This window comes from Natator depressus, chromosome 28 (genome assembly GCF_965152275.1).
Source record: "Natator depressus isolate rNatDep1 chromosome 28, rNatDep2.hap1, whole genome shotgun sequence".
Classification (NCBI taxonomy): Eukaryota; Metazoa; Chordata; order Testudines; family Cheloniidae; genus Natator; species Natator depressus.
This window is the reverse complement of record NC_134261.1, coordinates 12268064-12280841: the sequence shown is the minus strand read 5'-3', so window position 1 is coordinate 12280841 and position 12778 is coordinate 12268064. Positions and strand designations below refer to the sequence as shown.

At 50.4% G+C, this 12778-nt stretch overlaps 1 protein-coding gene across 5 annotated transcripts in view; it reads right to left on the bottom strand.

Annotated features, from left to right (window-relative positions):
- Window positions 1–8431: 8431 nt before the first annotated feature.
- Window positions 8432–12778, bottom strand: part of LOC141978911 (uncharacterized) — a 37992-nt gene continuing 33645 nt past the window's right edge. For all 5 annotated transcript variants that reach the window (XM_074941285.1, XM_074941289.1, XM_074941287.1 and 2 more), the window contains one exon: window positions 8432–12450. In XM_074941285.1, the coding sequence (XP_074797386.1) occupies window positions 11072–12450 (1379 nt within the window). In that variant the 3' untranslated portion in view covers window positions 8432–11071. The remainder of the gene's footprint in view (window positions 12451–12778) is intronic.

Here is a 12778-nt window from a genome sequence, read left to right as displayed (position 1 = left end):
CTCGGAAGTCCGTCTGGAACAGATCCACAGCTTGGATGGGTCATTGTTCAAGGCTTCCGTTTGTAGAGAAGTTGCTCCAGAGGTAGGAAGAGGGATTGAAGAGAAAATGGAGATGATGCAGCTGCCCTTTCTATTCCCTTTGCCTTGTGGCTTGTACTTCCTGTGTCCCAAACACGAGCTTCACAGCACATGCCATGGAAAAGCCTTGGAGGTCTCAGTACACAGGCATGACTTGCGGACTCAACAGGTGTATCCCCTCGGTCGTTTCCACGGGTTCACTGTACAGCCGATGACCCGGGATGGGCCGTCGAACAGGCTCGGCAGCGCCGACGCCAATCAGTGCGGGGCTGTCACCCAGAAACACTGCGCAAGTCTGGAAATGCAGACATACCCTACATATCTGTGACCCACGATACAAAGGGTGATGCAAACAGAATCATCATGCTTGGAAAACCACAATATTTTCACAGACACCTTACGCGGCGTATCTAGCACGACGCATTACAATTGTATAATATTGGTATTAAGTGTCTCACAATTCCACACAGCGTCAGACCTAGTCGACCAGTGAACAAGCCTGGCTTGTGAGATATCGGTTGAAAAGCCAATTTACTGAATAGTATCCTCCTGTTAAAATGTGTAGCAACACTGGCTGTAAAGTGATGAGATTTTACGGTATGGTCTGACTGACAATGTTACAGCTCCGGGGAACACCCACAGACACTTCCTCAGAGACAGCAGGGCGATCACCTGGTCAAATGGCCATTCTCCGGCCGCGGGCGGAAGGGGCGAAGACGACGTCTACGTTCCATCACAGGGAGGGCTTGACGCTCCCATCCACAGCAGCCCGCCCGTCACCACGATGCAGGTGCAAATTAAAGACGTTTCTAGCACAAAGGGCTCAGTTATAAAAAGAGGTGGGGAAACCGCTCGAGACGCTCCCCTTTCCCTCTGCTCAGGCCAGCAACTCCTGAAGGGCTGCACTTGGGCCAGGGTGGGGCTAGGGGGAGAATCCATTTTCACTTGTTAAGTTAGACGTTACTTTGTGCTTTATCTTCCGTAACCCCTGGGCCAGCAGCTCCGACTCCAGCAGCCTGCTTGTTCCACCCCAAGCGCATTCCCGTTTGGGTGGAGAGGGCTCAGGGTTTGAGAGAAGGCCGGGGTAGGAAGCTTCTGTTCGTTATGCTGGACCTAACCCCCCGTTTTACTTGTGCAAACAGGAGATATTGGACACTGTGCGGTACTGCCCCTGTGCTCTGTTCCCAAAACGTGGATCGCAGTCAACAGAGGCCCACCCCCACCCTGGTCAGAGCATCCAGGTTGAGGGGACGAAGAGAGAGCCCCTTGGCTTTCCCAGCGGATCCATCACACTCTTACTAGCCAGAGACGGATACAGGAGATGGAGCCCCGAGCAGGGTCCAGGGAGAGCTCCCTGGTAGGGAGCCCAACACCCTCCTCCTTGTGAGGAGCTGGATATGAGGGAGGGGAATCTCCCCTAAGCCTGACTGGTTGGTGCCCCCTTCATATTTCAAGGCACCTGCTGGTTAGTCGGATCAGGCTTCAGCGCTGAGAGACTGGTCAGTTTTCCCAGCCCCACGTAGCTGGGTTATTTTCTGTTCACCAAATTGGAGCATTTCCACCTCCGAACCTCATGGGTCTGTTCCTCGAATCTAGGCCACTTATTAAACAACTCCCAGCAGGTCTGCCACCCCCTGGCCTCCTCCCTTTCTCCACCCTGTGCATTTCCTGCCCCGCTCCAACCTCCAAACCAGACGGTGCAAACCTTCCCCTCTCCGGTGTATTTGCTGTCCCTCTCCCTCCTGCAGGAACAGATCAGAACCCGCCCAGTAATCCCTACCTGAGCTGGCTCCTCTGCACCCATGTCGCTCCCCTGTCCGGTGGGAGGCTGGGATGAGCTGGAGTGGAACGTGGCCGTCATTCATGGAGCACGTTTTGATAGGAAATATTTTCAGACCAGTTCTCATCCCTAAAGCACCATGAACATTTGTACGGCCGTACTGTCCTTTACACCACTCTGGCAACGTAAAGGAGTCTTACCACTTTTACACCTTGTGGCGGGCCTGGCACCGCACCGCCCTTTTGGGGTGGGGGATGCGGTGTCGGGACCTTGCCACTCCCAAGTTCACGAGCTCTCCTCTCTGTGGGCAGCCCGATGCGGCCTAATGACCTCCCTCCATGCAATCACCCCTGAGTCGGGGTAGTGTTCCCTAACGGCCAGAGTTCATATAAATCACGCCTAGCTTCAGAGCAATGCAGCCCAATGGCTGGGGTCCACACAATCACCCTCGCAAGTGGGGTAGTGCGGCCTAGCGGCTGGAGTCCAGGTAACTCCGGGTAACGGATTTAGCTGGGGATTGGTCCTGCTTTAACGTTGTTTTCCCCTAAAGTTCCCCTGGGTCGCTTCCTACCGTAAACGCCAGGTTCTCCGCTTCGGGGGGCGGGTCCGCTGGTCTGTTTCCCTTCTGTGATGTACTCTGTCGGGGCACGTCCCGGCTTGGCTGGCTTCCAGATTCTGCAGTGCGGGCTGGCCCTCCTCGGGAGCTGGTGGGGCGCCTCCTTCCCCTCCGGCGGACGGCCCAGATTGAGCAGCTCTGCAGGCTTTTATACCTGCTCTCCAGCTGGAGCATGCCCCACAGAGCCCCGGGGCCCTCTGGTACCAGTGCGGGGCCGCTTTGCCCCATCACCCACCTGTTTTATATTCCCGGGGAGAATTCACCAAGAACGATGGGAGCAATTCACCCAGCCGGCAGGCAGCTACATTCTCCTCTGCCTGAGGAAACAGGGCCTGCCCCACGCCTACCTCTTCCGAAAGACCCCAAAGTCCTCCCCCGCCACGCCGAGCAGGCTGCAAGAGCGAGCAAAATAGACAGAATGTCCCTCTCTCGCACACACAGGTGATGATTTATGTCTCCTCTGGCTGCTCAAACTGACCTGTCTGCACTGCCAGGGAGTGGGCACAAGACCGCTCTTGCGGCTTCCCTTTGCTTCCCCGTCAGACGTCATTTTTCTGCGGGGGCCACGACTTGTGAGCACGCGCGGTGACGTGGAATTCCCCCAGGAGTAGTGATGTGGGTTTCTATATATTTCCCGACGGCTGTTTGGTCACCCAGTTGGGTATTCGTTCAGTTTGACAGGAGGTAGCTCAGATTTATTGGAGACTTCGAGACAAATGACTATTTGCGAATGTCATTATTTCGTTCTCTAGTTTTGCTTTTCCCCCCACCCTTCCATGGTGACATGGAGAAAGTTGAAGTGCAGTTCTGCCAACAGAAGAGAACTCTCCCATTGACTGGACATGTTAACAAAGAAACAGCCGGGATTTGAACTCTCCACTCGGTAAATTTACCCTAACCAAGGCCAAGGATTTGGAAAGAACAGGGGTAAAAAGAGTACAAACCCAGTTCTTGGTTTTCACCCCAGCAAAGGAAGCGACGGTGACCAATGAACCATTGTTTGTTCAACTCCACTTCCTTGTTCAGTGTCACGGATTACACTTCCAAAGGATGCCATGGTTAAACTGAGAACTATCATCCTTCACTCTTTGGATCCAAAGTTTCTTCAGGAAATGAGAGAGAGAAGGAGTCTTTCAGGGGACATTCCTTCCCCATGGATCCCAAACTGGCTGCCCGATTGGGTAACAAGGGCTTTCCTGCTGTAGAAATGATGGCAACCCGGTAAGGGAATGCATGTGTTGGGCTCCAGTTTCAGACTGCAGGATGCACCAACGTTGAGTCCAGATTCTTTGGTTTTGTGTCCACTCAGACGTGTGGATGTTTCACACCCCTGATCAATGCAGCTATCCTAGTCAATGTCTTTAGTGTAAACCCGGCTTTGGTTTTCCCTTGTGTTTTATGCATTCACGTCACTTCTCCTCTACCTCCTCTGACTTTGAAAGATTAAGAAGTGTGAAAAGAAGAGAGAGCTGGTTTTCTTCATGATGCAAACGTTCCCACATAGCGGACCCCTTCCACCAACACACGGGGCAGAAGATCCAGAGATGCAGGAACTCACGGAAGTGGTTGGGACCTACGTTGGGACAAACCAGAACTTGAGCCCAGGGTTCAGTTGTTGGCAATGGGGATTAAGAGAAAACGAATATACAAGACAAGCATTTGTGATCTTTGAATATGTTAGTGTTACCAATGAAAACGAAACGATAGGTGAAGTTACTGGTTAACGAGTAAGAGACCAATTATGTGATCATTTGAATTCTACTGGAAAACTGAAAGTTGTCTTGTTTTTTGTTTTGTTAGTCGTACAGGAAATGATGGCTAATCTTGAAAAGTTCACTTGATTTAATTTACCCCCTGTAGTGGAAGGAGTTCTGGTAGAAAACCTCACTCCAAAGGTTGGGGTGGGAGCATGTGTGTGAGAAAGAGAGTATAAGAGAATATTGGCCCAGTATAGATTTTAATTTTTTGTATTTTAAATAGAACTTGTTTTGCTTAGCTTCCAAGTCAATTTCTATTAAAAGGAAATCTACTCAAGGAGACAAGTTTTTACCCCATTGGACTGTAAGGGTCACTGACTTCTGCACTTCTCTAATTTGCAAAGGAAAGGCATGACATCTGTCGTAGGATGTGTCCAGGAGGTAGGAAAGCTACAATTGTCAACCATCAAGATCAAGGAAAGGGCTGAAGTCCATTGCCTCTCATGTCAAAAAGCCATCTAACGGCTGGTCTACACTGAAAAGCGATGTGGACATAGCCACAATTCTCAGGGGTGTGAAAAATCCACTCCCCTGAGAGAAGTAGTTAAACTGACCTGAGCTCCAGTGTAGACAGTGTTAGGTTGTCAGAAGACTACTTCCCATGTTTGAAGGGTAGACAGAGCCTCAGTCAGATTGATCCCCTATGGGAAGCGAGTCATGACACCAATTCTGATCTTGACCCATCTCCCTGTAGGTGAGAAAGCTACTAGCATGGAGGGCTGGGCCAGCTGTCCGATCGCCTGCTTCCTCAGCTGTAGCTACCGCTCTTCGTACCCATCCACCCAAAGACTGAGAGAAATGGAGAGTTCCAACCGTTGTCATTTTAGCAGCTTATTGTTCCTTTCTCTGTTTTTTGTTTTTAATAACTCGGAGATGCCCTGGCCTTGTATTATAGCATGCTGTGACAGCCCTGTGCTCGTGTGACAGAAGCTCACCGGTGCCAACTGGCAAAGGGGTCGCTCTTCTTCACAAGCAACTCCTGGCTCGGACCTGACAATCTCGCCACACCTCATACTCTGCTTTCCCGGTTTTTATCCAGGAAGTGTAGCAGTGAGACCTCTACTGAGAGCTTGTAAATTATGGATACTCCTAATCACTGTGAGAGGTGTTGTACGAGTCATATTTAAGGAATAACGTAACCGTATGGAAAATTATGCCCATATGGCCTTGAAAGGAAAGTGGGTCACCCCAACCATAGGTCTCGGTGATGACGGCCCATTCCAGTGGGAGGGAATTGTCACCCAATTACACGATATATTACTCAATTGTCAACCTTTGCACAAACCTAGAAAAGCCAACGGAAAACGATCAAAGAAAAACTAGAGACATCGAAACTCTGTGGAAGTGAAAAGGACACTATGACAATGAGGAGATGGTCCTTTCTGTGAATAAAGACAAAAGACGGATTCAGTCTATAACAGGGGGGAGAAAACCAGCCTGGGAGCATTCACCAAGGAGATCCCTGACGAGCCCTGGTGCCTCATGAAAGACAAGGCCCTGGCTTCTAGGGACTAGCAATGGCTGGAAGGAAGTGTGAGGTGAGAATCTACTTTATTAGCTAGGAAAGGTAAGTATTCATAAGTGTAGATCACATTTTGTGTGTGTGTGTGTGTGTGGGGGGGGGAGTTGTCTCTAACCGCTTGTTTCCATCAATCACATTTGTTTTTGTTTAAATCTCTATCCCTTCTCAAATACATTTCCTTTTGTTTGACAACTGCACTCAAGCGCTGGGTGTCATGCCGGAGCAGTGGCCTACAGTTAAACTGGTAATCTGTCATATCCACCCTGGGAAGGCATCCTATAGCATAGTTCCCCCAATCCAAATAGCCCTAAAACTCTGCCCTATGAAATCATGGAACATGTGCTCTTCGCTCTGTGAAAACAGGTAAAGAATCCAGGCTGTCGGTGACAAATTGCTAACCAAGGGCGGTTATTCTTTTCTCAGGGCTTGTCGACACTTGAAATGCTACGAAGGTGCAACTGCAGAACCCCTCCCTTCCCTGTACGTAATCCCCTAGAGGTGGTAGCTTGGCCAACGGGAGACTGCTTCCTTTGGCCTCGGGCGTCTCCACTGGGGATTAGATCAGTTTAACTGTGCTACTTGGGGGTGGATTTCTCACATCCCTGAGTGATTTAGTTGGGGATTGGTCCTGCTTTGAGCAGGACGAGATGACCTCCTGAGGTCCCTTCCAACCCTGAGATTATATGACAGTTAAGCCAAATTCATTTTCTAGTGTAGACCTGGCCTCATTGAAGCCTCAGTAAAGCGTTTATCTGTGTTGTAGGGGGATGCCGCAGGATTTAGCCACACAAGAGTGAAAGCTAAGGAGGAAGGTTGACTTCTCTTTGAGGCTGTAGCTTAAATATGGACGATCATTTGGTTTCAGCGTTGAACTATTCAACCAGCTCCGTGGGGGTTGCTCTGCCTAGATGAAGTTTTGGGGTTGGGGATTATGATGAAATGGCTAGACGACGCTTTGGAGTCCTGTTGTAGGCTTGATAAGGTTTTAGTATCTGCCATATGAATGGGAAGATTTGATTAAATTGATGACTTGAATCCAATTCAGGATCATTATGCACACATTAATTTACTGAGTTGGCCGTAACTTCATACGTGTGTCTTCAACCCATAGTTAATTTAGTGGGTTCAGGCTTCCTGACGTGTGTTCTTGGTTTTATTTGTGTCCTAGTTGAATGAAATGTCTCACAGGGATATCAAGTCATCTTTCCTTACGCAGCACGGGCCAGACCCATACAGGATGTGGATGGAGATCAGATGGTCCAGGTCAGAGCCTAATCATCTACCTCTAAATTAGCCCTTTAGTCAGGGCCAGCCTTAGGGATGATGGCGCCCTGGGCAAACTTGCATTTTGGTGCCCCTGGCCCCCATGGGTGTGGCACCCCCCCATTGCCCCATGGCCTCCCCACCCTCCCTTCGTCCCTAAGCCCTGCACCCACTCTCCTGCACCCACGTGGGGAACCTGGCCTGGCGCACAAAGCAGCTGGCACTGCTGCTTGCTCCCCCACTGGACTGCTGCTCCTCTGCCCCACACAGCCCTAGGGGGCCGGGGTGGGGGGCAAGGAGCGACGTCAGGGCTTCCTGCGTCCAGGTCACTTTCCCTGGGGGCTGCGTAAGGGGAGGGCAGGAGAGCAGCAGCTCCCTGATGCCTCCGCCCAGCCCAGGTGGGGGAGCAACCTGGATGCCGGGAGCCCTGGTGTGTGTGTTGGGGGGACTGTGTGAAGGAGTGTGTGTGTGTTGGAGAGTGTGCGTCCGTCCGAGTGAGTGAGTGCGCTGTCTCTCGCTGTCCAGGGTCAGGAACCTGAACCAGGCTTGTTCAGACACCAGCAGCTCCGGACCCGGAGTGGGAGCAATGCACACAGCTGGCTTGTGCCCCCCGTCAGCTGGCTCTCGGCAGCTCAGCTGGGAATCCAAACCCTGCGCACGGTGCCCCCTTGGGTGGGCCGCCCTGGGTGGGGGGCCCTGCAGCCTACCCCAAAGGTCTGCCCTGCCTTTGGTTCCCACAAGGCAGCAGCTGCGGGGGAAGCTCCCGCTGGACCGTGGGCACCTCCGAGCATTGCGGAGAAAGAAGGAAATAGGAGCCACGAGTCTCTGTGACAGAGCATTTGAGCCTGTTAACAGAGCCTGTTAATGGAGCAGTGGTGGCTTCAGGCCCCCCCCCGCCCCATGGCGATTTCCAGGAACGAGATTTGGGGGGATTTCAACTGCAAGAAGGAAAATCTCTCCTCCTCCTGCCTAGCCTCGTTGGTCTCCTTTTCCCTTCTTGTTCCTTCCCCCTCACCCTCTCTTCTTTGCGGGTGCAGAAACAAGACCTAGTCTGTCCGAGACACAGGGTCTGTACCCAACAGCGTGGGGGGGGTGAGAGCGTGGGCTGTAGGTCACTCTTAAATATTGATAATAAGTGTGTGTGTGTGTGTGTGTGTTAGGATGGAAACAACGGAGAACTGACAGTGAGGCTATCAGATTTCCCCACAGATTAGTAGGACTCCCTCCAGCCCACTTTCACCCATCTCCTGGAGGAACAAGTAGGAATTGCCTTTGGGAAGATCCCACTTGTAATGACTCAGGTGTGCTGGGATTTTTCTCTAAGACCTTTTCCATGCGGTTGCCAAGAAAATTAGTTCAAATCCAGGCTTGGCCCTGAGGGGTTTTTTTTACTATTATTTTTAATTTTTACGGGCATACGGCAAAACGGCACTGAGGTGGCCAGGCTATTTTTCTACAGCTATTTCATTTCCAACACTGCTTCCATTTCATGCACATTTGCAGCACTTACAAACAGTCAGTTCATTCACAGCCCCGCTTCTGTTTCCACCACATCTGTCTGATAAAGGGCAGCATTTCCCACATCGTAGGATTATCTAGGAGACCTTTGCTGTAGGGCCCGAGTTACAAATCCTTTGGGAACCAAATACCCGGGCATTTGGCATAGCTCAACGACACTTACGGTGGAACTCTCTCCTCAGATCATCGGCGACAATATTGTCAAGTGAAAGTCCAGAGCAGGTGATAACTGATGATTCAGAATCAGGAGAAGAAATTCTCCCATCACATTCTCCTCTGATCCATTCAAACCTGTTTCATTCAGCACTGTTGAGTTATGTTATTTACAAAAGTTCTAGCATTCTCATAATGAGGGGAAAAAACAGCCAATCTTCCCCCAAGTGGCTTGGCCAATAGTTGGAAACTGGGATTTAAACTCCAAATGATCCCACACTGTTTGGGATCCATTTGAATCCCCCTTTCATCTCCAGCCATAGCGACTCTGATATAGGATTAAAGAAGTCAGTGTCAAGTGGAGTGCCCCAGGGGTCGGTCCGGGGCCGGTTTTGTTCAATATCTTCATAAATGATCTGGAGGATGGTGTGGATTGCACTCTCAGCAAATTTGCGGATGATACTAAACTGGGAGGAGTGGTAGATACGCTGGAGGGCAGGGATAGGATACAGAGGGACCTAGACAAATTGGAGGATTGGGCCAAAAGAAACCTGATGAGGTTCAATAAGGATAAGTGCAGAGTCCTGCACTTAGGAAGGAAGAATCCCATGCACCGCTACAGACTAGGGACCGAATGGCGCGGCAGCAGTTCTGCGGAAAAGGACCTAGGGGTGACAGTGGACGAGAAGCTGGATATGAGTCAGCAGTGTGCCCTTGTTGCCAAGAAGGCCAGTGGCATTTTGGGATGTATAAGTAGGGGCATTGCCAGCAGATCGAGGGACGTGATCGTTCCCCTCTATTCGACACTGGTGAGGCCTCATCTGGAGTACTGTGTCCAGTTTTGGGCCCCACACGACAAGAAGGATGTGGATAAATTGGAGAGAGTCCAGCGAAGAGCAACAAAAATGATTAGGGGTCTGGAACACATGACTTATGAGGAGAGGCTGAGGGAGCTGGGATTGTTTAGTCTGCAGAAGAGAAGAATGAGGGGGGATTTGATAGCTGCTTTCAACTACCTGAGAGGTGGTTCCAGAGAGGATGGTTCTAGACTATTCTCAGTGGTAGAAGAGGACAGGACAAGGAGTAATGGTCTCAAGTTGCAGTGGGGGAGGTTTAGGTTGGATATTAGGAAAAACTTTTTCACTAGAAGGGTGGTGAAACACTGGAATGCGTTACCTAGGGAGGTGGTAGAATCTCCTTCCTTGGAAGTTTTTAAGGTCAGGCTTGACAAAGCCCTGGCTGGGATGATTTGATTGGGGATTGGTCCTGCTTTGAGCAGGGGGTTGGACTAGATGACCTCCAGAGGTCCCTTCCAACCCTGATATTCTATGATTCTATGATTCTAAGTCAAAGCGTCCTCTCCAAGCACAGACAGCTGAGAACGCTGCACCACACGACACTTTGAGAGGTGGAGGGATAGACGGTGAAGAAGATAAATTCTGCCTGGCTCAAACAGGAGGTAACCGTTCTGGAGTGATGGGGAAGGAGGGAATCTCTCTGAGTCACCCCATCGCCTTCCAGTGTCACCAAGGCTGAAATGACATTTTTTTCCCTTGCCACTGCTCCTCTGCATTTAAAATACATTTAAATATAATGAGGTAAAATGGTCCACAAATAACTGCTCTTCAGCACAACCCAGAGCAACGGGAGAACAACTGAGAATGAAACAATCTGTATCATTCATGACCCTAACAATTACTCTGCAATAGGAGGAACAGTATAAATGTGATGCTCCTTGTTTCCTGGAAGAAGGGACACACTCCCATTACTCATGGGACAATGGAGTGGATAGAAAGGTCCATCAGGTCCACACCATGACAGGACAAACGGCAAAAAGCAAAAACGGGCCACTCCCCTGGACAAACTGAGGGATAACGGTGCTACAAATAACGCAAGCAGCCTTGATGGTTACTACATGGGAATTAGCAAAACGGTTACATTTTTGTCACGGGTATTTTTAGGAAGTCACAGACAGGACACGGGCAATAAACAAAAATTCATGGAAGCCTGTGACCCGTCCTTGCCTTTCACTAAAAATACCCTGGCGGTGGGGAATAGCAATTGGAGCCCCGCGGGGGGGGGATGACTGTTAGCGGCAGCTCTTGCTCTGGTGGCTGACTTAGCTCGGCCACGACTCTGGCCCTGCGGGTTGCTCCGGCCCTGGGGACTTACCACTGGCACCAGGATGATGGTGGTCCCTACTCTGGCCCCAGGGGCTGACAGCTGCTGAAACGGAGGTCCATTCAAGCCACAGAATCCACGACCTCTGTGACAGAATTGGATACTTAACCATTAAAAACAAGAGGGTTGATATCTCTAGAAGTTTTTATGGTGTTTAGCTCCCTTGCAAATTTTCTGATGTTTAAGAAGGGCTGAGTGATCGGTCAAGCGTTTCCCACACTCACAGCGTTCGTATGGATTCTCTGATGTGTAGAAAGTTGTGAGCTCTGCGTGAAGCTTTTCCCGCACTCACAACACTGATAGGGCCTCTCCCCGGTGTGGATTCGCTGATGTGCAATAAGGTTTGAGCTCTGAGTGAAGCTTTTCCCGCACTCGCCGCATTCGTAGGGTTTCTCCCCTGTGTGGATTCTCTGATGCGTAATAAGAGCTGAGTTGTCAGTGAAGCGTTTCCCACACTCGCAGCATTCATAGGGCTTTTCCTTTGTGTGGATTCTCTGATGCGCAATAAGGTTTGAGCTCCGAGTGAAGCTTTTCCCGCACTCGCCGCATGCGTAGGGTTTCTCATCTGCGTGGATTCTCTGATGTGCAATGAGGTTTGAGTTCTGAGTGAAGCTTTTCCCGCACTCGCCGCACTCATAGGGTCTCTCGCCCGTATGGATTCTCTGATGCGTAGTAAGGTCTGAGCTCCGAGTGAAGCTTTTCCCGCATTCACCGCATACGTAGGGCCTCTCTCCCGTGTGGATTCTCTGGTGTTGAAGAAAGGCGGAGCTGTCACTGAAGTTTGTCCCACACTCGCAGCATTCATAGGGTCTCTCCCCTGTGTGGATTCTATGATGGGTAATAAGGGCTGAGCAGACACTGAAGGCTTTCCCGCACTCACAGCATTCATAGGGCTTCTCACCTGTGTGGATTCTTTGATGGGTAATAAGGGCTGAGCAGACACTGAAGGCTTTCCCGCACTCACAGCATTCATAGGGCTTCTCCCCTGTGTGCACTCTCTGATGCGTGGTAAGTTCTGAGCTGTGAGTAAATCTTTTCCCACACTCACCGCATTCATAGGGTTTCTCACCAGTGTGGAGTCTCTGATGTACAAGAAGGTTTGAGTTGTGAGTGAATCTTTTCCCGCACTCGCTGCATTCGTAGGGTTTCTCACCTGTGTGGATCCGCTGATGTCTAATGAGGTTTGAGTTCTGAGTGAAGGTTTTCCCGCACTCACCGCATTCATAGGGTTTCTCACCTGTATGAATTCTCTGATGTTTAACAAGGGCTGAGCAGCAACTAAAGGTTTTCCCACACTCGGTGCACGTATTTTTCCTCTTTCCCCTGAGGATTTCCTGCTGGGCTGTGGTTTCCTTGAGGTCCTTCTGAGTTCCCCGACAGTAAATGAATTTATCCAATTTCTCCCCTGGCTGGTTTCCCTGCTGTCTCTCCGGTCTGTGCTGAATCTCACAGGCTGTTCCCTGCTCACGACTCCTGGACACATTCCCTTTCGATCTTTGCGATAATGCTCCATGTGATTCCACTTGCTCCGCATCTTCCTGCTGAGAATTCTGCTGCTTAGTCTCACGTAGCATCACGTCACCTGCCGTGACAGAGACAGAAACCTCAAACAGGCATGGAAAAGGGAAGACCAAACCAAAACAAGTGCTGGAGAGAGGTGGAATAAAAATCAGGAATTGAACTCCCCCAAACTCTTCCCCCAAATGGGAGAGAGGAGATGATTAATTCAGCACTCACATCCCATCCAAATTCTCAGTGGGAAGGGAGGAAGCTAATGCCAGGTGTCAGCTAAAATCTGTAGGAAGCCATGTGCTATCTCTGCACTGAGGATAGGACATCTGCTGGGCACAATCCTGAACTAAGAGAGCTCCCAAGGTCGTTGTAGGGTATCCGAGATGTTTATTTCAGCC